Source organism: Notolepis coatsorum (genome assembly GCF_963971535.1).
Source record: "Notolepis coatsorum genome assembly, chromosome: 13".
Classification (NCBI taxonomy): Eukaryota; Metazoa; Chordata; class Actinopteri; order Aulopiformes; family Paralepididae; genus Notolepis; species Notolepis coatsorum.
This window is the reverse complement of record NC_140177.1, coordinates 123,246,261-123,271,642: the sequence shown is the minus strand read 5'-3', so window position 1 is coordinate 123,271,642 and position 25,382 is coordinate 123,246,261. Positions and strand designations below refer to the sequence as shown.

Sequence of the window (25,382 nt, the reverse complement as noted above, 5' to 3'; positions counted from 1 at the left end):
GCCGTATATAACGCAAATAACGCAGTGACGAACCATTCAGTAACGTAAGTAGCGTTACTGAATTTCAAAAGTAATGCGTTAGAGTACTAGTTGCGGCAAAAAGTAACTTCGTTTCTGTAACGCGTTACTTTGTAACGCGTTAGTCCCAACACTGGTCCCGACCCATATAAAAATATGTCTTAATAAAACGTGCTTAATTAAGTTGAATTCTGCCTTTGTCTCTATCAACTACATATAAATATTTATATAATTGTTTGCTTGATAGATGAAGGTTGCAACATAATTATGTAATGTCATGTCGTTGGCTGTGAGAGCAGCCCCACTGCACCCAGGCAGCGCAGCTGAGTGAAACCTTGTTGGCGTGCGTCACAGTCACGAAAGGGGCTACTTAATTAATTAATCCAATCCACTTTATTTATAGAGCACATTTTAAAAAAAAATCGAAGCTCGGCCCTGAAGCTTCGATTGCCAAAAAAAAGCTTTGAAGGTCAGCCCTAGAGAACAGAGAGTGAGAACAGAGAGTGAGAACAGAAGTGTAATGTGTGAACAGAGAGTGTGAACAGAGAGTGAGAACAGAAGTGTAATGTGTGAACAGAGAGTGAGAACAGAGAGTGAGAACAGAAGTGTAATGTGTGAACAGAGAGTGAGAACAGAGAGTGAGAACAGAAGTGTAATGTGTGAACAGAGTGAGAACAGAGAGTGAGAACAGAAGTGTAATGTGTGAACAGAGAGTGAGAACAGGAGTGTAATGTGTGAACAGAGAGTGAGAACAGAGAGTGAGAACAGAAGTGTAATGTGTGAACAGAGAGTGAGAACAGAGAGTGAGAACAGAGAGTGAGAACAGAAGTGTAATGTGTGAACAGAGTGAGAACAGAAGTGTAATGTGTGAACAGAGAGTGAGAACATAAGTGTAATGTGTGAACAGAGAGTGAGAACAGAAGTGTAATGTGTGAACAGAGTGAGAACAGAGAGTGAGAACAAAAGTGTAATGTGTGAACAGAGAGTGTGAACAGAGAGTGAGAACAGAGAGTAAGTAATGTGTGAACAGAGAGTGTGAACAGAGAGTGAGAACAGAGAGTAAGTAATGTGTGGACTCACTCTGTCCACAGCTCTTGAGGAATGCAGACTCTCTCGCTGACGTCTCCCAGGTACAGTGTGTACAGTGTGTAAGTGTAATGTGTGGACTCACTCTGTCCACAGCTCTTGAGGATGCGGACTCTCTCGCTGACGTCTCCCAGGTACAGTGTGTACAGTGTGTAAGTGTAATGTGTGGACTCACTCTGTCCACAGCTCTTGAGGATGCGGACTCTCTCGCTGATGTCTCCCAGGTACAGTGTGTGTAAGTGTAATGTGTGAACTCACTCTGGCCACAGCTCTTGAGGATGCGGACTCTCTCGCTGACGTCTCCCAGGTACAGTGTGTGTAAGTGTAATGTGTGAACTCACTCAGTCCACAGTTCTGGAGGATGCGGACTCTCTCGCTGACGTCTCCCAGGTACAGTGTGTGTAAGTGTAATCTCACTCAGTCCACAGTTCTGGAGGATGCGGACTCTCTCGCTGACGTCTCCCAGGTACAGTGTGTGTAAGTGTAATGTGTGAACTCACTCAGTCCACAGTTCTGGAGGATGCGGACTCTCTCGCTGACGTCTCCCAGGTACAGTGTGTAAGTGTAATGTGTGGACTCACTCTGGCCACAGCTCTTGAGGATGCGGACTCTCTCGCTGACGTCTCCCAGGTACAGCGCTCCCTGGTAGTGGCCACTCATGTCCTTCCTGATCTCAGCTGCAAGGAGAATAAATCACTCTGAATGTCACACAGCTGACACAGAACACACACACAACTCTAACAAGCCAAACACTATGACACTAGGGGTGGAAATGAATGCATCGATCTGGAAAACCTTTCGTCTGTCAAATAATTTCCTATATTACACCCGTGATAAAATAATCGTATTTATCACCTTCATTCTTTTATAATGTGAATTTATATCCTGGTGTCAGGTTTTAATTGCATCTATTCAGTTAACGCTGACTTTTAATTAAAAAATTTAATAAATGTATTATCAAAATGAATCTACTTGCATCAATCATAATTGGAATCAAATCACTGTTAAATCATTACACCCTTATCAGACACACTCTTAACCGCACACACACACTCCTTCTCCATCTCCCTCACCTATCTTCATCATCTTGCGCAGCTTGGTCAGGTTGCCGGTGATGAGGTAGAGGAAGGTGAGCTTGTCGAAGTTCTTAGTCCTCTGGTAGCACATCTCCACCACCTGGTGGTGTCCCTGCAGTAGGGCCGCCTCGCCCAGACGCTCCCAGCAGCTGCGCTCGTCCAGGGCCTTGGCCGCCTCCAGGGCCACCTGGGGACAGAGGGGAGGCGGTCAGTAGGGCCAGCTGCCGTTCACAGCACTAGCGCCCCAGTTGCTATTGCATGTACATATTAGGGATGGGCATTTTACAAAAAAAAGATCGATTGATCGCATGATGTACTCGAGTACTCGTGGAGGAAACTGTACAAAAGAAACGCCTTTTCCGGTGTTTTAGACTTTGCTCTTTTATTTTGAAACCCCCCGAACGGAAGTCGAAGAGCTGCTGATTTTAATCGGCAGTGCGTCAAAGCCGTATAATAGAATAGCCCTGAATGGCATTAACGTTAGTTGTGTAATGTCATTGTATTTCGTTGGTTAGCTATTTAGCTAATGTTGATAACATCAACGCTAGCTGGCTACAACAAATTCTCACAAGCTGGCATCGTAAAAAAGTGCGTCCTAGTAAATAATTTAAAGGGGAACTCCAACATTTTGGGAAATTAGCTTATTTAACATCTTCCCTGGAGTTAGACAAGAAGATACATACCTTTTTTGTCTCTGTGCGTGCATTTAGCTTTGGGAATAGACGCTCCGTTAGCATAGCTTAGCTTAATCACTGGAAGTGAGGCAGATCCGTAGCCTTACAGTGCCTTACAGTGTATTGCAAGGTCTGACATTGACCAAACTTGATATGCATGACCTTGGTGGGCTCTAGGTCAACTCCTGAAAAGGGGGTCAATGTCAGACTTTGCAATCAAAAGTTAGGGGGCTAATAACCCTTGCCATAATTTCAGTGCGCCCCCTAACTTTTGATTGCAAGGTCTGACATTGACCCCCTTTTCAGGAGTTGACCTAGAGCCCACCAAGGTCATGCATATCAAGTTTGGTCAATGTCAGACCTTGCAATACACTGTAAGGCACTGTAAGGCTACGGATCTGACTCACTTCCAGTGATGAAGCTAAGCTATGCTAACGGAGCGTCTATTCCCAAAGCTAAATGCACGCACAGAGACAAAAAAGGTATGTATCTTCTTGTCTAACTCCAGGGAAGATGTTAAATAAGCTAATTTCCCAAAATGTTGGAGTTCCCCTTTAAGATAGAGTTTTAATCATTTAAGATCGAGTTCTCTCATAGCCGCGAGTAATCGATCACGCCCACCCCTAGTACATATTTGTAGGGCTGACCTTCGAAGTTTTTTTTGGCAATCGAAGCTTCGGGGCCGAGCTTCGATTTTAATTCGAAGCTTCGGGGAAAAAATATATATATTTATATTAATTATAATATATATATTTATTTTTAATTTTTTATCTTATGTTGTGGGACTTGTACAGCACTTTGGTAAACTTTGTTGTTTTTAAATGTGCTCTATAAATAAAGTGGATTGGATTAATTAAGTAGCCCCTTTCGACAAGGTTTCACTCAGCTGCGCTGCCTGGGTGCAGTGGGGCTGCTCTCACAGCCAACGACATGACATTACATAATTATGTTGCAACCTTCGTCTATCAAGCAAACAATTATATTATATTTAATTTATCATTTATAATTATATCAGACAATGCACCTACAAAAGCAGATGATTACAATTAAATTAGCCAACTTGGTAACTAGTGCTGTCAGGCGATTAAAAAAATTAATCCAATTAATTACAGTATTTGTAATTAATTAATCTAATTAATCGCATTTTAATCGCATAACCATTTTATGCCTGATATTCTATATTCTATAATCATATTTCAAATTGCATGTGTCCGGATGGCAGAATTCAGTACTGTATCTACAAAACCTTCTGTTTAATCATCTTCCATCTATTAATTTGCTTAGATTTTTCAGGTCTGGTAAATTTGAGCATGGTGTTATTCACAGTCAAAGATTAAAAAAAAATGTATTGATATTCTCATTTGGTTCATTACAATTTACTCAAAATAAAATGTTCAATCAATCACCGCGCAGGTTGATTGATTGAATGAATCAATCAATATTTGGTTCATTACAATTTACTCAAAATAAAATGTTCATTCAACCAATCACCGCGCAGATTGATTGATTGAATGAAAAAGTTATCAAAAGATTGCAGAATGGGTACAATACAGTACGGCTCAATACACACAATTGTTAAGGGGATGCAGACCAGAGAAAGACTTTCGTCTTGTTTACATCAGGGTCCCCCATTTTCAATTCATAATGAATTGTAAGTAAGGGTGCAACTTGCACCGTGCAATCCATTCTTTGTGGATCTAGCCCACAGTATTTCTGACAATCCCTGAGATTCATAGATGTCCCTAGAATCAGATACCAAGAACATGCAAATGGACCATATTAAAAAAAAAATCTGTAAATGTGTATTCTACATTCTTATGGAATGAATGATAAAAAAAATACATATATAAATTTTTTTTGTTTTTATTAATTTTGAGTTAATTTTCATAACGCGATAATTTGCTGTGTAATTAATTAATCTAATTAACGCGATAAACTGACATCCCTATTGGTAACACATTAGTCATAGCAGCATAGGCATAGCCTTATTAATGTTTTGTGTGGCGTCGCCGTCATGTACAATGACACTTACGTTTTTTAGGTGATTTTACGAAGTTGTTGTAGAGTTGTGATATGCCATTTTCTTCTGGCATATCTGGCACTCTGCTTTTTGGGCATTGTCTTTGCATATTTTAAAGTGTAACCACACGTCTGATGACTTCTTCGTCGACATGTCTGCTGCACATGTCCTTGTTGTTTTCAACACAGATACACATGCTTGTTGTAGAGAGGTGGAGTCGAGGCGCCGCTTACTTTTGTTTCATTGGAATGGAGGCGGGAAGGCGCCGCTTACTTTCGTTTCATTGGAATGGAGGCGGGAAGGCGCCGCTTACTTTCGTTTCATTGGAATGGAGGCGCAAGATTTGATCAGAAAAAAAACTTTTTTTTTATGTTCGAAGCTCGTGCCATCGAACGAAGCTTCGAAGTATTTAAGACAGCCCTACATATTTCTGTTTTATTACACATATGTTCCTACATACCAACTATTCGCCTGTTTTATTCACCACCCATCGATCATCCATAGCAACACTACTATCACCGACATCCAAGAAGGGGGATCCCCCCTTGAACGGCCCTTCTAAGGTTTCTCTTTTTTCCTATTGCTACACAGTAAATTTCGCAGAGTAAATTTGACTCAAACTGAGTACATTTGACTCAAACTGAGTAAAATTTACTCTGCGAAATTTACCGTGTAGGTTTTTAGTGAGTTTTATTTTACCTTCGCTGGGGTATGTCTGAGAGTGTTGCATTTATTTATTTTACATTTTATTTTGGATTTCATGGTGTTTTTAGTTTTGTTCTTGATTTATTGCGATGTTTCTTCTTGACTTGTTTAAAGAAGACGTGTCCGGCCCATGGGGACATTAAAGTGTGTTGTCGGGCCTTACAAATAAATGTTATACCTTTTTTCTGTACTTTCATTATAACAAAAATGTATTTCTGTTGTAAAACTAAACTAAAGTCTAAACCTCTCAATTTCAACATTGTTATCACACCAAACAAACTAAAATCCCTCCCTAACTCCCTCTCCAAACCGTTCCTACAACAATTTTTTTTGCATGATCATGTATACATTTGTTATGTATTATTATTTTTTAAGTTTAAATATCAACATTATCGGACCATCCTCAGTAAATACTATCAAACTCCTCTGACCTCATCTGGTCTTTCCAAAGACCAGAGATGGGACGCACACACACACACAAAAAGAGACAATTCATGATTTTAGAATATTTCAGCTAATGAAATTAAATGTTTATTATCATCAACTATACAGTTTGTTTTTATAGTGTAACGCAGGGGTTCCCAAACTTTTCAGGCCGCGACCCCCAAATAACAGTGTCAGAGAGCCGCGACCCCCACTATTATAGGAGGTCAAATTTTTTTTTTATAATATATATATATATATTTTTTTTTTTTTCTTCTTTTTTTATATAAATGGAAATGTATGGTTGAAACATGCAAACGTTCAAACGCACACACACTAATAAGCATTGGAGGCTTTTAACCAGGGCCGGACTGGGGAAATCATTCAGGCCAGGAAATATAGTGCAGAATATAGCCCCAGTCAGGCCACTTTTTAAGCAGGGGGTCTGGGATCCCCCACCAGGAAATCTTTTGTTACAAAGACTTCATTTTCTGCATTCTGGTGCAGGATTTTTTTTAATTTGTACCCATTAAATGCCAGTGTTTGTGATGGCATCACTAATTATTGTTAAAAAACAGACTATATGATTAGCAACAACACTGATTTTGATGGATTTTCAGTTTTTTTGTAATGTCAGATTGAAAAAAATACAATCTTTTATTCAACTTCAGCCCTGATCATAACACCACATATTCATTTTATAATTCTTATTTCCCGAATGTCTTCCCCCCACTCTGTCTCCCATTTCTCCTCTGTCTCTCCCTACTGGACTGCCCAGTAGTAATAAAGCGATAAAACGCCAAAAAATTAATCTTAAAAAAAAAAAAATGCCAGTGGTATATATTTGCAATATATCAAATGCAAAGTAGATTTTTCTGGGGGGGATTATTACAGGCTAGCATGTGTCAATGATTAGCAACAACGGTGATTTTGATGGATTTTTTGTTTTTTGTAAGGGTCCCGCCTCCACCAATCACATGCGGCTCCCTTTGTGTGTGTGAGAGCAAGAGAGAGAGAGAGAGAGAGAGAGAGATAGTTCTCCAACTTGTGTGAGTTGCAGTGATCTCCTGGTTGTTCCCCATCTAGGTTATCCAACTATTGCGCTGCTGCACCTAGAATCACTGGCCTGGCCTGCTTCTAAGTTCAGTGGCCTGACCGCATACATTTTTTTATCATCTGGCGACCTGGCGACCCACCCCCCCCTCCCCCCCGCGCACGGCGGCTCACGACCCCCACTTTGGGAACCCCTGGTGTAACGTTTGGCTACTTTATATCATTGAACGTAGAGAGAGAGGAGAGAGAGAGAGAGATGCTCACCACCCCCCCCCCCTTTCCTCACTAATGCAACTCAAAACTTAAACTGGTGTCGTGGAGTCACTCCGCTGTGAGCGTTTCCAGGGTTAGCAGCTAACGTTAGTTAGCGGATAACGTTAGTTAAGGTTTTTATCTATTAAAAGTACAGAGTTCGGTACCCAACCCATAGTGTTAGTAGGGCTGGGTGACTCATTGAGTTACAATTTCAACTACCATTTTGGCTTCCAACAATCATGAAAACAAGATCATTGAGATAAAACGATTATTGTGCTGCAAGTTCTGACCATCTAAAAGAACACCTTCAGTAGACGTTATCCCAGAGGTCCACAGAGGACGCCATAGCCCATGTGCTGCACACGGCAGCATCACACCTGGACAAGAGGCAGGGGAATTATGTGAGAATGCTATTTATTGACTACAGCTCAGCATTCAATATCACAGTCCCCTTCAAGCTCGTAGGCAAGCTCAGAGACCAGGGCTTGAACTACGACCTCTACCAGTGGGTGTTGGACTTCCTTCCTGACATTGTACTACGATTGTACTTAGGTTGTACCTTAGTTTGTATATTGTATAGTGTTATTCCTCTTTTACTTACTTTTTTACTATATGAAGCACATTCTCAGGGGCTCATACAGAACCAAGCATTTCACTGTAATGTACATGTACCTTATACGGGACAAATAAAAACAAACTTGAAACTTGAAACTCAATAAATCCAAGACATAATTATTGTTTGAACTCTCGTTAGCCAAAGGTTGCTAGTCCAGATGTACCTCGATGTTGCCGCACTCCAGAGCCAGGCTGAAGCGGGTCTTCTCGTCCTTGACGAAGTGCAGCGCCACCTCAGGGTAGCCCTTCTTCTGCAGGTAGGCTATGATGGACTGGCCCACCAGCTTGGCGTTACGCACCATGTGAAGCACCTGGACGGGGTGGGGGCAAAGGTAAAGAGGTCAGGGGTCAAAGGTAAAGAGGTCAGGGGGCAAAGGTAAAGATGTCAGGGGTCAAAGGAGCACCCAGGAGGAGACTGAAAACACGCACCACCAATATAAACAAAATATTAATTATAATACAGACAAACTATGCATAAATAAAACATGAGTAATTGTACTTCGTTACAATACTTAAGTACTGTTTTGGGGGATTTGTACTTTACTCAAGTATTATTAGGTTTGTATACTTGTACTTTTACTCAATTACATTTCAGAGAAAAAATACATACTTTTTACTCTTTACATTTAAAATGCAGACCTACAAAGTACAAAGTACAAATCTCGCAGGTCCAACTATTTTAATTAGTATATTTGTTTCTCTGGCCGAACTAATGTTAACGTTATTAATCCTGTGGCCGCACTTTATTTAAAAACAGCCAATCAAATCCCCATCAATGGAAAATGAACACGCCCATACCCATGCTGATTGGTCCTTGTGCAAGACTAGAAAGCGGGGATCTTTGATTTAACACCTGCTATCAGAAGAATAGACTGTCAGAAAAAAGTTTACTATACTGCCACCTAGCAGGATTCGGCCGGCATTGCACTCTTGGGGTCTCAGAATGAGTTCCAATGATAACACTGAGGTCCGTGAGAGTGTATAGGATATTAAAGTCGAAAAAAAGTAAAACGATCTAAAAACTAGTTGACTCGTTATTGGCGCTCAACGGTTGGCGAGCAAACACAAGTAAACTTGTTATTGGCGCAGAACGTGTTAAGTACATTTAAAAGTAGAAACTTTTTAACTTTTACTCAAGTGTGATTTTAGCCAGATACTACTTGATTAAGATTTTGAGACGGTACCCATACTTTCACTTAAGTATAATTTCTGGGTACTTTTTACACCCCTGATGGCCTGTACACCCACCTCCTCATATTTGCGGTTGACCAGGGCCAGCTTGAAGCGGTACTCTGTGGGGTCGATGGTGAGGACGCGGGGCCGACACTCCCTGTCCAGGCAGTAGACACTGTTGCCCCGCACGCGGGTCACGTAGATGGGCAGGTCCAGAGTCCTGATGATACCGTGGTCACTGCAGAGAGAGGAGGAGGAACAGGGAGGTCAGGGTCATGTGGAGAACCTTCTCTTAGGAAACATGCCTAACAAAATATAACAGTAGTTATACTGTTATACTGCACCTGTTCCACGTGCACTATTGTCATATGGAGAACCCACGTGAAACAGGGTTCTCCCTATGACAATAGTGCACGTGGAACAGGGTTCTCCCTATAACAATAGTGCACGTGGAACAGGGTTCTTCCTATAACAATAGTGCAAATGGAACAGGGTCAGGGATTAAAGCAAAAAAAAATCTCCTGACTGAACTTTTTTTCTGGCCAAGTCATATTCTTATTTTAACCTCCACTGTATTTTTTTTTAGTAGCGTTAGCGTTTTAAGGGAGCCTACTTGTAGAGCCTACTGTCCCGACTGTGACTATAGACCCTACTGTTGTGGTTGTTGTGCCAGGCAGGGGAGCGTGAATGCAAGTCTTGTGGCTAGCTTCTGATTGATGGCGAGCTAGAACCCTTTTCCCATTACTTTGAACGATGAACTAAAAGGCTTGTTATCATACAAACAAGGGACTAAACACGTTTCGCAATTATGCCACAACAACAATGGACAGTCTCCTCCCCACCATTTGTATATATTTTTTACCACCCACCCCCTCCTAATGTACAGTCTCCTCCTCATCATATGTATATATTTACTGTTAGGATCTCTGGGTAACAGCACTGTATATTTGCATATCGTGTGACAAATGTAACAGTACTATATACCTGTAAGTCATGTATGTCCCCATGTCATAAATGTCATGTTGTCATGTATGTTGTGTATGTCATAAATGTCACTATGAATTGAAAATGGGGGACCCTGATGATGTAAACAAGACAAACGCCTTTCTCTGGTCTGCATCCCCTTAACAATTGTGTGTATTGCTACTGGATTTACCAGATCCAGAGTGAATGAATGAATGAAAACTTTATTTAATACACGAGACCCTCTTCTTGGGACCAAGTAAGGTTTCGTCGATAATCCAATGTACAGTTACTTACACCCCCCCCCCCCCATCACACCCACCCAACCACCTCCAATGTACAGTGCCCCCACCTACCCAACCTCCACCAGTGTACAATTTCTATGTCAAATGTATATACTCTCTTTTTTTAGACTATTTTTGTATCACAAACAATACTGTATTTGTAAATCTGGTATGTCATAAATGTATAGATGTAGCAGTATTGTCTATCTGTATGTCATATGTTATGATGAATTGAAAATGGGGGACCCTGATGTAAACAAGACGAAAGTCTTTCTCTGGTCTGCATCCCCTTAACAATTGTATGTATTGAGCTGTACTGTATTGTACCCATTCTGCAATCTGTTAATAACAATCAATCAATCAATATTTAACAGATTGCAGAATGGGTACAATACAGTACAGCTCAACAATACACACAATTGTTAAGGGGATGCAGACCAGAGAAACATGTTCGTCTTGTTTACATCAGGGTCCCCCATTTTAAATTCATAGTGACATACTACAGGTATAGTACTATTACATTTGTGACATATACGATATGCAAATATACAGTACTGTTACCCAGAGATCCTAACAGAGATTATACATATGATGGGGAAGAGACTGTACATTAGGAGGGGGTACTGTGAAGTAACACGACAATGACAAATGTGTTGTTTCTGTTTTTCTTTTTGAAATAGTTGCGGCACACGCAACAGACAGCCCCCAGTAGCCTAGGTTTCCGTTAGAAAAAAACAAATAATAACGCAAATAACGTTCTGATTAACAAAGGCATTCGTTTTGTGGCATTAACGTTAACTAGATGTATCAACATTCATATGTACATTTATCATACACGGAAAGCGAACGGCGCAAGCACACACACAACAACAACACACGTTGTCGCGTAAATAACGTTCTGATTAACAAAAGGCATTCGTTTTGTGGCATTCACGTTAACTAGATTTATCAATAACAATATATATGTTTCTTTAGACTAGAATAAGTAAAATGAACTTACTATCTCGGAAAAGTTGCAGCATGTCAGTGTTGTTGAGTCAAGTTTACTCTGGGTCTCTAGTAGAGCTAAATAGCAATGGCCGACATTTCAGAAACTGAAAAGGCAAACGGTCGCTTCCCATTGGTGCTGAGCACAGCGGAGGCGGGTGAAAGCGCTGTAAACGATCGCTCGCAAATGACTGCTTGACGCCTCTGATTGGCTCAGGTTAAAATCAGTCACGACTCGGAATCAAATGACGGAATCTCCTAATCAAATGGACGGATATCCGTCTCAAGACGGAACGCTTTAATGCCTGAACAGGGTTCTCCCTATAACAATAGTGCACGTGAATCAGGGTTCTCCCTATGACAGCAGTGCACGTGGAACAGGGTTCCGTGCCCTCGCTCCTCATGTTGCTTCTGGAGTAGAAAGATCCTCTCGGGCTTCAGAGAAGATCGGTAAGAGGTCCCAGCGCTCCTACCCGGAGGTGAGTGCGTATTTGATGTGGTTGGAGGTGGTGTAGATCAGTGGTTCTCAACTGGTCTAGCCTCGGGACCCAACATTTTCCTTAGTCATTAAGTCGCGACCCAAATTACAAATTCTTTTTTTGCAGTAATACGCAATCTATCATGGACTGTTAACAACATGAAATAAACACAAAAAGTGCAACAAAAGTGCAACTAGGGCTAAAAACCCAATGAAATAAAATAATAATAAATAATATGCTTAGCAGATTTCTAAATATAAAATATTATATTACATATATAAAATAATTTTTTTACACACATCAAAATGCGACCCACACGCACTTTTGGGTCACGACCCACCAGTTGAGAAACACTAGTGTAGATGCAGACTCCTACCCGGAGGTGAGTGCGTATTTGATGTGGTTGGAGGTGGTGTAGATGAAGACTCCGCTCTCGTCCCAGGCACCGCTCTTCACGCGGATGTTCTCGTGGATGTTGCACAGGCTCTCCAGCTTGCGGTTACAGATCATGATGGCTAAAGGAAGGAACGGAGAACAGTTGAGGATGAGCGGAAAGTACCGTATCTGAGGTATGAGCGGCGTATCCAAGGGCGGCAATAGAGTTTTCAGAGACATCCATCTCTTCAATAACCACAACAGACTTTCCATAGGCTACACTGAGGGCGGAATCCACAAAGAACCATTATGCATATTCTTACATTTACTGGCTCGTTGCACCGAATACCACGGTACTGTGTTGCATGTGACGTTTTCCCAGAGAAGACTGCTTTGTGAGCGGCCCTATACACTCACACAAACAGGCCCTATACACTCACACAAACAGGCCCTATACACTCACACAAACAGGCCCTATACACTCACACAAACAGGCCCTATACACTCACACAAACAGGCCCTATACACTCACACAAACAGGCCCTATACACTCACACAAACAGGCCCTATACACTCACACAAACAGGCCCTATACACTCACACAAACAGGCCCTATACACTCACACAAACAGGCCCTATACACTCACACAAACAGGCCCTATACACTCACACAAACAGGCCCTATACACTCACACAAACAGGCCCTATACACTCACACAAACAGGCCCTATACACTCACACAAACAGGCCCTATACACTCACACAAACAGGCCCTATACACTCACACAAACAGGCCCTATACACTCACACAAACAGGCCCTATACACTCACACAAACAGGCCCTATACACTCACACAAACAGGCCCTATACACTCACACAAACAGGCCCTATACACTCACACAAACAGGCCCTATACACTCACACAAACAGGCCCTATACACTCACACAAACAGGCCCTATACACTCACACAAACAGGCCCTATACACTCACACAAACAGGCCCTATACACTCACACAAACAGGCCCTATACACTCACACAAACAGGCCCTATACACTCACACAAACAGGCCCTATACACTCACACAAACAGGCCCTATACACTCACACAAACAGGCCCTATACACTCACACAAACAGGCCCTATACACTCACACAAACAGGCCCTATACACTCACACAAACAGGCCCTATACACTCACACAAACAGGCCCTATACACTCACACAAACAGGCCCTATACACTCACACAAACAGGCCCTATACACTCACACAAACAGAGGAGGAAGCGGACAGATCGGACCTGCATTGATTCTGCTCACAATATGCCAAAGCGAAGATTTACATTACGGATAACTGCAGAGCCCCGGTCGAGCTGTGCGAGGCGAGAGTTTGATGGCAAAGTTGACTGAATTGATTGAAGTATGCAACTATACAGAGAGATAAAGAAAATAATTTAAAACTATTTTGATGCCTCAAAATTATGTTTTGGTTTGATTTATGATGATATAAGATGCTTATGATACAATCATTCTAAGGATTACGTGTGTAATACATTTGTTTTGTACCCTAATTGCAAGTTATGCATATATTTGTGAGGTTACCGTTTTATAATTTATATTACAAGATACAAGATATATTCTAATACAGAAGAGGTATTATTTAGATTGAACATTAATTATTTTTTTCTTTGTATTTATTTTGTCCAGTAAGACTTGAAAATAGCTTTATTAAGTTGTAAAGCCATGGCCTATATTCGATTTAAAACTTAAATAAAAAATTAAACCACAATTATCTGGCACACTTGTTGGGGACTGCGTAGCGGAGATTGCGCTCGTCACCAATGCAAGAGGCTGCGGTCTCGACTCCTGGAGTCAGCATTGCCTTGGCTTGGGCTGATCGCTATACTAACTCGTTTGGCTGGGTTAGGGGGAGGGAAGCCGTGGGTGGGAAACTGCCGTTGTGGACAGCGACGCCTACAGGTCAGGTCTGGGCGCTTGCTCAGCGGAGGCAGGACTTGAGGAAGGCAGCGTGACCTCCCACGCGTTACACTTCACCAATGAGAGCCCTCGCTGCCAGGTGAGAAGAGAGCCACTGGCTGTCGCTGCGCGTGTCGGAGGAAGCATGCGGATACTTCAGGGTTCCCTTGTACCGACCAGTAGGAGAACATGCGCACAACAACCAGGTAGGGGAGGGAGGGGAATTGGCACAACGACTAAATTGGGACGGGGAGAAAAACAGAGACAAATCGAAGAAAGAGAGATAAAAAAAAAAAAAAAAAAAAAAACCTTGTTGGGGACTGTAAAGCAGGGCTATTCAACTAAATTGTTCAGGGGGCCACATTGTCAGAAACCCAAGGGGCCAGGGGCCGGACTGCCACGGCGCCTCCCCGTGCTATGAATATATGTACACTTGACACAACACGCAACCACATTTTCACAACTTTTATTTAAAGGGGAACTATTTTACTATTTCTTTCACTATTTGGGCACTTTTACACAATTCCTGTGGGTTTATGGAACACCTCTGTAATTTTTTTTTTAAATTCATTGTTTTGTATTTCTAATCAAGTACTCAAAAACAGCATTTTTCTACCTCAAGATCTTAAGCCGTTTTGAGCCTGGGCTCCAACCACAGTGGGAACTGTGTGGAAACTCAGCTGATTATCATGCAGCGGTGTCTCTCTGACATCACAAATCAGCACATTTTCAGATGACTCAGTTCAGTGAGGGTGAATATTGTGAGAGGAGAATTGGAAGAATGCGCCAATATGAGAATTAGAATGAATCATATTAATATAAGTCCACATAGCTAGGAAACAATGCTAAACACTGAAAAAGGCCATTTATAAGATAGTTCCCCTTTAACTACATTGCAAAAGTAGTATACTTTTCAAAAAAAGTGCTTCATTTATGTGCCACATCTGCAACATCTCCTGCAAAAAGTGCTTCATTTATGACTGTGCAACAACTGCAACATCTCCTCTTCAACATTTCAATATAAAAATAAAATAAAAAACAAACAAGTGCATGATGTGCATCTGAACATTCTAACATCAACACTTGAACAAAAAAACACATTTATAGTGCAGCTGAGCTTATGAAAAAGTGCTTCATGTCTGTGGCGTGCAACAACAGCAAATCACGGCATCTTATTAGCACTTATTGTCGACTCTTAACTCTCAAACATCAGGGGGGTGGGGGGCAGACAGGCCTAGCCTACATACACACATCTAATGAGAGCGATTGCACTTCTTTGACTGGGCAATGGCAGAGAAAGAGGGTTCATAGGAAGTGAGGGCTACCCGCAAACAGTGATGCAAATGCTCATTTGTCAAGGAGGCATGGTTGCTTGTTTTAATGGCATTCATGTGAGAGAAACTGGATTCACAGGTGTATGTTGAGCCAAACATTGTTAGCACAGATATTGCCAGCGTTTTTATTTTGGGGAATGTCTTGACATGAATACACTTTATCCAAAATGTTGTGGTGGATTCATTCTCAAGTGCCTGCTTCAGAGCAGATGATGCTTGCATGTCAATTATTTCAAGTTGCAGGAGACCTTCATCAATGTGAAGTGATGCAAGGAACTCTTGTCCTTTTGTGGAAATAGCAGCTACATTGGCAAATGGGTTGCTCACAAAATGCATCAATTCTCTGGACATGTCAAATTCATCAAATCGACTTGCAAAGTTTTCCCTCAATCTATCAATGAAATCTGTCATTAATTGAGTGACTTTTGGCTCAATTGTGCGTGTTAACGTTGACATGAAAAGAAAAAAGTAAAAAAAAAAAGAAAGAATTTTTTTTTTTTTTTTTTTTTTTTTTTATTATTATCATGTAATCTTTGGCGGGCCGGTCAGAATCATCCCGTGGGCCGGATCTGGCCCGCGGGCCGCCAGTTGAATAGCCCTGCTGTAAAGCATTGCCCCACCAGTGCGATTGAGGCATCTAAAGCGCATCTTTAACACTTTCAATGCCAACGACGCGATGTCGTTTGTTCATGCCGACCGTTCATTGCCAACGACGCGATATCTCATTTGTTTTTTATTAGCGATTTGAATTCATATTTCATCAATCTAGTCTCACGTTAGTGCTGCCAACTCTCTCCGAGCTCCATTGGGAAAATAATGCCCCCTATCGTCTCCCTGTGGTACTGCACCCCTTTGGAATGGATTGCATGAAAACACATGGGGGGGGGGGGGGAAATCCAGCTTCCTCATTTTACTTCTCGGGCAAGCCACCAGAGAGGATCAGATTAATTTCCGAGCCCCAAAACAGAGTGGAATACATATTTCCAGTACCCAGCATTGGATCAATAAACGCGATCGATATTTGGAATGGCGATCAGGAATTGGAATAATCTTTTTGGAGAACATCTGATCTGAGGTAAGGAATCTATTTTACCAGTCTTAGGATAATCAGAGCTTTTTTCACAGATAGTGTGTGCCCCATGTACTATATTCTATTGTGCTATATTTAATTTAGTTTATATCGCATTTAATTGTCGCTTATATAGAAAAGGAAAAAATACAAAACAGACACAACTTTCAAGCTGAAGTGGGAAACCAACGCGGAATACATAAATAGAGTTTATCCTGGAGCATAACGCCACAACATTGACATGCCAATTGACCTGTCTCAAACCCTGCCCTCTTTTCTTGATCCTCCAATCACAACTGTCGCTTACCTCGGACAAACCAAGTTTGTCCGAGGTAAGCGACAGTTGTGATTGGAGGATCAAGAAAAGAGGGCAGGGTTTGAGACAGGTCCATTGCACCGGACGCAATGCTGAAGCAACGCATGGGCCACCTTCATTTCACCCGCTGTGCGTCCTTTGAGAGCGATATGCGTCGGAAAAAGCTGTGCAAACCCTTTGTGGATTCCGCCCTGAGTGTTGCTAAAGAGAGGCATGAAGGGCTGCTGCGAGTAGCCTTACAGTTTAACCTCTTAAGCCCGAGCCATATTTTCAGATGATTAGCCTAAAAGTACAAACCCAAGTAAATGGAAGATTGCGCCACATCTACAAGGTCCATTTGCATGTTCTTGATATCTAGGGAGATCTATGGATCTCAGGGAATGTATTCCCAGTGTCAGAAATATTGTCTGTTACTAGGCTTGAGTAAATTGTAATGAACCAAAGGAGAATATAAATATAAATTATAATTTTTTCTTCATCTTGGACGGTGAATAACACCATGCTAACATTGACCAGACGTCAAAATGTCATCATTCAGCACCTTCTTGAGATCAAGTGTACAAAAAATTTAAGCAAATGAATAAAGGGCAGATGATTTACAGTAGAAAAGAAATTAAACATTAATTAATACGGACTGTATTGATCTATTTATGTTTATGACGTGAAATAAATCTCAACCCGGTACGCGTGAATACTTTCCCTAAGGGGTTTGTACTTTTGCGCGATCTGATTGGCCACTGACGTTTCTGGTCATGTGACATGTGCGCAAAATCGTGTGACGGCAAGTTCTGCCACCGGTTAAGCTTAGGCACTCTTTCAAAGTTGGTTAAGGTTAGAGTTTGTCTTAGAGCAGGGCGATAGAACACCAGCCCTGATTCCAAACTCTAACCTTAACCAACTTCGAAAGAGTCGCCTAAGCTTAACCAGTGATAAACTAGGCGTTAGGTAGTTTGCAGGCTGTTAGACCCGGAAATAGGCGCAGAACTTGCCGTCACACGATTGGCGCACATGTCACATGACCAGAAACGACAGTGGCCAATCAGATCGCGCAAACCGAACGCGGAAGGACAAACCCCTTAGGGAAAGTATTCACGCACCCGGTACCGGGCCGATCTGGCTTAACCAGGGTAGAGAACATTCATTGTGAACCATTATCTCTAAAAAGCTATTTTCCATAGACAAATATTGTCATACTGTACTGTATACTAAACGTCCATGCCACCCAGCCCTAGTGCCTGTGCATCCTTGTGTCTATGCTACCGCCTGCACTCACGCTCTACGTACCGTGTTTGGCCAGCAGGGCCACATGGCTTGTGTCGGCGCTCCACACCACGTACTTGACCTTGGCAATCTTGACTGTGGCCAGCGAGCGTTTCTGCTGCACGTCGAACAGGGTGACCCCGTCGGCGTCGCGCAGCAGCAGGGACCCGGTGCCGGCATAGAATATCTCCTCGCAGCTCGGGACCGGGACCTTCTTCACGATCTCGTTCTTCAGGTTCTTGATCAGCAGCTGAGGGCAGAGGGACCGGAACATGTAACTCAAGTACAGATATTGTAGAGGAATTTACCATGAGTAAGGATTAGGGGTGGGAATCACCAGAGGCCTCACAATACGATATTATCACGATACTTAAGTCACGATACAATAGTATTGCGATAAAAAATATATTGCGATTTATTGCCTTTTTTCAACTGCAAAGTAAAACTTTGTCAACATGTTTTATCTAATAAAATGAAGTTTTCAGTCTGTTCATCTCACTTCAATCATTTTTATTGCAGCAAATGGGATTTTCTCAAGCAGGCAGATGTCAACACTGTAATCTGTGTTGCATGTACCTGACAAACTGAACTGTTTGTATTAGTCATATTCCAACTTAACTGAATGCACACGTGTGTGTGTGTGTACTACTGTACTATTACAGGTATTGAAATGAACAATGCAACTTCCTTATACAAAAATAATTATAATAATAAAAAAAAAAGATAATAAAATATCGATACTTGGCGTCCTTGGGAGTATCGCCACGCAAAGTAGCGCAATACTATACTGTATCGATATTATCCCCCACCACGAGTAAGGATGTAAGGATGATAGCACAATGAATGGCCGGTTAGCCTTCGGGAGAGGTGTTAGTTGGACAATGCCTAGGCTAACCGGCACTGTCCGCTTCCATTCATTGTGCTAAGCTAGGCTAACGTGCAGCCAGATAGCTTTCTACTGAACACGGAGAGGAAACTGGTATCTATCTTCTTGTCTCTCTCTGGAGAAGACTGTAAGCCAATTTCCCAAAATGTTGGCGAGTTCCTTTAACCACTACGCCACCTCTTGGTGACATTAATCCATGAATAGTTACTACGTTATCAGCTACAAAACTGATCTAGAACCAGTACAGCCAGTGGGAGAGGTCTTACCGAGTGCATGCGGTCCAGGACGGCGAACCGGTTCCTAGCCACCCAGACGGCGGTCAGGCCAGACGACCTCTTCCCCTCGGGGGCTGGGGACGACAGGCATAACGCTGTGAGTAACAGGCTGATCACTGGTAACATGGTTGAATACAGTGGTGGAAGAAGTACACAGTTCCTTTACTTAAGTAAAAGTACAAATACCCAGATAAATGAGTACGGTACTCTGGTAAAAGTCCTCCATTAAAATTCTACTTAAGGCGAGACACCCCAGGTGAATAGGCAAATATACTTTTTTTTGTTGATTTTGAGATTGTTATATTTTGCTTCCTAAACATGTCTTCTATGAAACAGTGACAATAAAACATCAATAACACACATTTAGTTGTTTATTTTACTTCATTTTGCCTTATTGCATCCATAAATGTGCATATATTTAATGGAGAAGTGCCTCATTTGCATATATAAACATAGAATTCAGAAAACTTGCAATATATTTTTTCTTAGTTTATATGTACATAACAAACTGGGAAAGTTTCATAGTGATATCTATTCAAATATCTTTTGCCTATTAGGGGGTACTACACCTGTACTACACTGCTACTACACTGTTTGTAGCCTGTGTGTAGTTCTGTTCAGTTCAATATAATCATTATTATTATTATTATTATTATTATTATTATTAAGTTATCAGGCATGTGTTTAGGTTGTCAATTACTAATGGTTTGATTAGGTATTGTGTTTGTAAATAGCCATTTAAAAAAAAATGGCATTTTACAATACAGAACTTTGAAGGCGTTTTCCCAAAAATTAGTTTTTATGCATTTTTCTTACACGCAAGGGTAGACATGTACCATTCCATAGCACCTACACACACCATACTTTCCACATTTCTTCCTATATATACCCTGCATCTTTTTACAGAGGGGTTTATTGATATATCATTCATAGCCTGATTTATAGTACATTTAGACCAAAAAATATGGCGAAGATAAATTTTTTATGACTGTAGTCAGCATTTGCTGATTCATGGGATGATAAAGACATATCCACAATCCCTTCTGTAAAAGGTTCACTGTGTTATGAGTCAACATAATGAATTTTTTTTTTTAAATCTGGCATCATCCAATGTTGGTATTTATACCCAAACGTCATATGCAAATTAGTGCATATTTAATGAGGTAATGCCTATTTTGCATATATAAACATAAGATCTCAGAAAACTTGCAATAAATGTTTTCTAAGTTGTACATAAACTGGGAAAGTTTCATAGTGATATCTATTCAAATATTTATTTTGCCTATTCACCTGGGGTGTCTCACCTTAAGTAAAAGTAGAGAAGTATTTGCTATTGAATGTACTTAAGTATCTAAAGTAAAAGTACATTCTACATGACGTTTGTGTATTCCAGTGCTTGGGAGTGTTCAGTCCTCGATTTCTGCCATGTTTTCTATGCAAAATCTTTTTCTTCAAAGTAACTAGTAACTGTTGGGTTCAGATAAATGTAGTGGAGTAAAACGTACAATATTTCCTTTGAAATGCAGTGGTGTAAAACTATAAAGTTCCCTAAAAATGTAAATACTCACGTAAAGCACAAGTAGCTTGAAATTGTACTTAAGTACGGTACTTGAGTAAAAGTACTTAGTTACTTTCGACCACTGGTTGAATATGAAGTTTCTTTTTTATTACCATCTGGGTTCTGAGAGTCACTTTCTTTGGGAATGGAGTACAGGTCGTAGGTGCTGTTCTCCAGGTTGGTCGCCCTCTGCAGGAAGAAAGAAGAATTACAGACAAACACAGAGGACACTGGGTGGTGGGGTTATGTGTCGGGGCTTGTGGTCAATCCAGTAGTTATTACAAGTACGGCCAGAAAGCGGTAAACTCTGCGCATCTATAGGTTCTCAATGGGAGTAAATATGTCCGATGACCACAACCTACCGGAACTCCTTGAACAAGTGCAGCGACATTGAGCCCTTGCACATTGAATAAATAAAGTATTCATTCGTAGTCATTTCTTTATAGCTTCAACATGGCCTTCTAATGCTGAAAGTAGGGCTGCAACTATTGTTATCGCTTTAAATTGTCCGCCTGGACGTGAAAGTGCGTCTCTACATCGCCCACAGCCAGAGTACTGGAGCGCGGAGGTTTGACATACAGGTGCAGCTCAATAAATTAGAATATCGTGGAAAAGTCTATATATTTAGCTGTATTGATGCAGTCATTTGTGCAAAAGGAGCCCCAACCAAGTACTGAGTACATACATACACATACCGGTACATACTTTTCAGAAGGCCGACATTTCTACATACAAAAGAAAAATACATCTATTTAAAAAAAAATTATTGGTGATACATAATTTTGGGCTTTCATGAGCTGTAAGACATAATCATCTAAATTTAAACAAATAAAGGCTTGAAATATTTCACTTTGTGTGTAATTAATCTATAATCTACGAGAGTTTCGCTTTTTGAATTAAATAACTTTTCCACAATATTCTAATTTATCGAGCTGCACCTGTAGAATCTACAAAAATCTTCAAACATCTGGATTGGCCTTTTTTGTCTCGCCAATCCAGACCAGTAAATCCTTCCCTTTTATGTACAGTATCTGTTGTTGTGCCTTTAGCATATAGCCAATGGAAAAGCTAGGAATTGTCACATGGGCTGGTTCTCCTTCCCTGGAATCTCCCCAGAGATGACACAGTCAGTGAGCGCACGCTGATAATGCGTGAAAGAGGATAAAGAGAGGAGCTGGTTATGTCCGTTTTGTTTGCAGTGATGTGTGCAAGTTTGTAGTGTGTTTTTACTACTTATTTATTACTTTTTTATTATTTCAGATTTGTTTGCAGTGAAGAGTGTGTGTTTTTACTTTGTACTAATTTATTATGTCATACTTTTGTTTGTATGTCATTGTGTATCAATGTCTGTTGCTAAATGCTGAAAAACAGCATTGGCTAAAAGGCTTTCCTTTTATACCAGCCAGAGAGATCTTTTACCTGCCAAAAATGATAAATAGCTTTTGTATTATGTGTCATCTCTCCACTCCATGTTATGGTAGTGCCAGCACAGGAGATATAGTCTAGATGGAAATAGGGGTCCACGCGCACCCCCCGGAACTTTTTATGCCACCTGATTTTTCTTAATCCTTAAAGTGTCTACTTTCAGAATCTGCCAGGTGCCAAGCTGAAATAATGTCCGAAAGGCTCCATTTTAACCCTTTATTGCACCTAACCCAAAACCGAAACATTAAAATGTGATGTAGCAAGAGGCATAACCTTTGAAGTAAACAACATACAGAGACAAATGAATACATTTTTCCATACAATTCTGACCCTAGGAATTCAATGGAATGGTTATTTTTGACATTTGACAACATTTTGACTGTATTTCTGGACAAAAACAGCAAAAAAAATGCAAAATATGTGTGTCTGACCAACTACTTTTTTATTTTTCAAACGCATAGAGTGAATATTTGTTGACAATCATTTTTTTTCTCAACCCTCCAAGTGTTTATTTTAAGATTATATTGGGTACCAAGCTGAAATAATGTCCCAAAGGCTAGTTTTAACCCTTTATAGCACCTAAACCAAAAATCGAAAAATTTAAATAGAATGTAGAAGAGTCATAACTTTTGAAGTAGACAACTTACAGAGCGAAATTTATACATTTTCCCACACAATTTTGATCCTAGGAATTCAATGGGATGGTTATTGTTGACATTTGATAACAGTTTGACTGTATTTCTGGACAAAAACAGCAAGAAATTGCCAAAAATTTGTGTATGACCAACTACCTTTTCAACACATAGGGTGAATATATGTTCACAATCAGTTTTTCTCTAATCCTTTAAATGAAATGAAATGATTAAATAAAATCTTGTTGGGTTTATTTTTAACTCTTTATTGCACCAAAATCAAACATGAAAGATTATGTAAGTGTGATATAATTACTAGGGATGCACGATAATTATCGGGCCGATAATTATTGGGTCGATAATTATCGGGCCGATATCAGCAATTATGACGTCATCCCGATAAAGTTATTAATAGCTCTAATATAATATCTTTTTTGGTAAAAAAAAATGCGGTGTGGGTGAATTGGAATGAAGTGCGTTTGTTTTGACTGTAGGCTCCTCCCGTTGTGTCAGTACTGTGGTACGACTGACAGCGTGTGGTTTAGGAACAGGGCATTTTACACAAATCCAGCGCTCCCTTTCTTGGCTGTGACGTAACCACGCAAGTTTCTGGAAGCAGCGCGGACGTTTTAACAACAAAGATGGCCGGATCTTTCAGAGGAAAAAGTTTGCTTGCCATTTGTAATAAATGCAATGCAGAAGTTCCACAAGGAGGGAAAAGGGCAACAACTTGCAATACATCCAGCCCGACGGGTCATCTGCGGCATCACCACCGCCACAACGGTGTGTTATTGTGTTAACTTAGAAGCCCACGACGACGCGAGGAGCTAAGCAAAGCTAGCCCCTTTCGTGGCTGTGATGCAACCCTTGGTTGAATACGCAGTCACTTATTGCTCCGTAGTAGCCAGGTTAATTTGCACCACCAAGGACTGCTTAAAAGCTAGCGGCTTTCAAACTTCTTTAATTTAGCAAACGACTCGTCAATAGGTACAAGCGTGCTCGCGCCGTCGTCGCGGGCCCCCAACACCGTGGCGGTGGTGATGCCGCAGGTGACCCGTTGTTGTGGTGGTGATGTGAGGTGGTGATGTGTCCACTCAAAGCCTCTTTTTCAAGGCTCCGCTTTGAAAAAAGAAGAACAAAAAGCTTCGAGCGTCTTAGGTTGGATGCACCACAAGCTGTTGACGGATTGTGAATTTTCATTTGGAAAAATAAATATGGTCACTTTATCAGTCAAAACTGTTGTCTTGGCTTTTGTTTCTGTTGTCTGGTTAGGTCACATTTAAGTTGGTGTTAAGTTATTGTCCTGGGAAGTCTTTTTATGTATTATTATTGTATTGTGATATGTTTTGTTTCATGTTGAAAAAAAAAATTTGATTAAAAGACATTTTATAATACAATAAATATCGGTTATCGATATCGGTTATCGGCTTGAGGAGCATAAAGTTATCTGTATCGGTATCGGTGTCAAAAAGCAATATCGTGCATCCTTAATAATTACAACTTGAACAATGAATACATTTACTTTTTCATGTCACTACCAACTTGCTGACCTAAACTACTCATCATCCTCATAGTCACTGAAGAGATCTTCTAATTCAATTTCTTCCATCTCTAGCTCTTCATCATCATGCTCGTACTCTCCATCCATCACCTTGTCAAGAGCTGCGTGCTCTTCTGACTCTGCTCTCTGAGCCAGTACCTCAACAAGAGAAGGAGGGAGAGCCAGAACATGCCCGTTTTGCCCAGGTGGCCCCTGCGTACCTTGTCTTGGTATTGGAGATAGTCACCAATCAGCTTGAGCAGTGTGGGATCCTTCAGAGTGGAGTTGAGGCTCTCAGAAGTGCAAGAGTGGATGAGGTTGAAGAGGATCTCATATGGGATGTCTGGTTTCTCCTCCTCTAGAAAAACATTGAACAGCAACCGTTCGAGTGCCTCTGTGACCGCCTTCAGACTGAAGAGAGCCTTGGCATATGACTTCCCGCTCGGAATATTTTTCAGGCAACCACTGTTTGCGAGGCCAGCTTCTATAAGGATCTCGGCGTAGCCAGCTCCAAGACACTTGCGCCCAGTGAGTCTGCCCATGTAATTCATGGCTGTGTGGAACTTGCCAATGAGGTTCACATGCTTACTGAATTCCTCCTCGTACTTCATGATGACTCCCAGGTCAAACGTGTTGATGGTGTATGGCTGTCCAACCTCCTCAGTTGCTGCCTCGGATCTCTTGAGTAGCTCATACACTACTGCGTAGTCTGTAATGGGCTGGTTGATGGGGGTGTAAAAGTCGATGGTAGATTTACTAGGAGGCACTTTCCCTGTGCTTGAAATAAAACCACCAAATCCAGGCACTTGCTGCTTGCCCTGGCTGCTCAACCATCTGCTGAGGAGGTGGGTGTTGTACTGCAACATTGAGGCATCATATGACACTTGGTTCTCAGCAGGAGGGGTAAAGTTGGCATTCTTGGGGAA

The 25,382-nt window shown here is 41.2% G+C and overlaps 1 protein-coding gene across 1 annotated transcript in view; it reads right to left on the bottom strand.

The window, feature by feature from the left end:
- Positions 1 to 25,382, bottom strand: part of copa (COPI coat complex subunit alpha) — a 151,578-nt gene that overhangs the window by 72,987 nt on the left and 53,209 nt on the right. Inside the window, exons 12-19 of the mRNA XM_084327315.1 lie at positions 20,973 to 21,048; positions 19,293 to 19,375; positions 18,165 to 18,390; positions 12,188 to 12,326; positions 9,174 to 9,336; positions 8,090 to 8,236; positions 2,178 to 2,367; positions 1,686 to 1,781 (exon numbers count right to left, since the gene is read on the bottom strand). Coding sequence (XP_084183441.1) covers positions 1,686 to 1,781; positions 2,178 to 2,367; positions 8,090 to 8,236; positions 9,174 to 9,336; positions 12,188 to 12,326; positions 18,165 to 18,390; positions 19,293 to 19,375; positions 20,973 to 21,048 — 1,120 coding nt within the window. The remainder of the gene's footprint in view (positions 1 to 1,685; positions 1,782 to 2,177; positions 2,368 to 8,089; positions 8,237 to 9,173; positions 9,337 to 12,187; positions 12,327 to 18,164; positions 18,391 to 19,292; positions 19,376 to 20,972; positions 21,049 to 25,382) is intronic.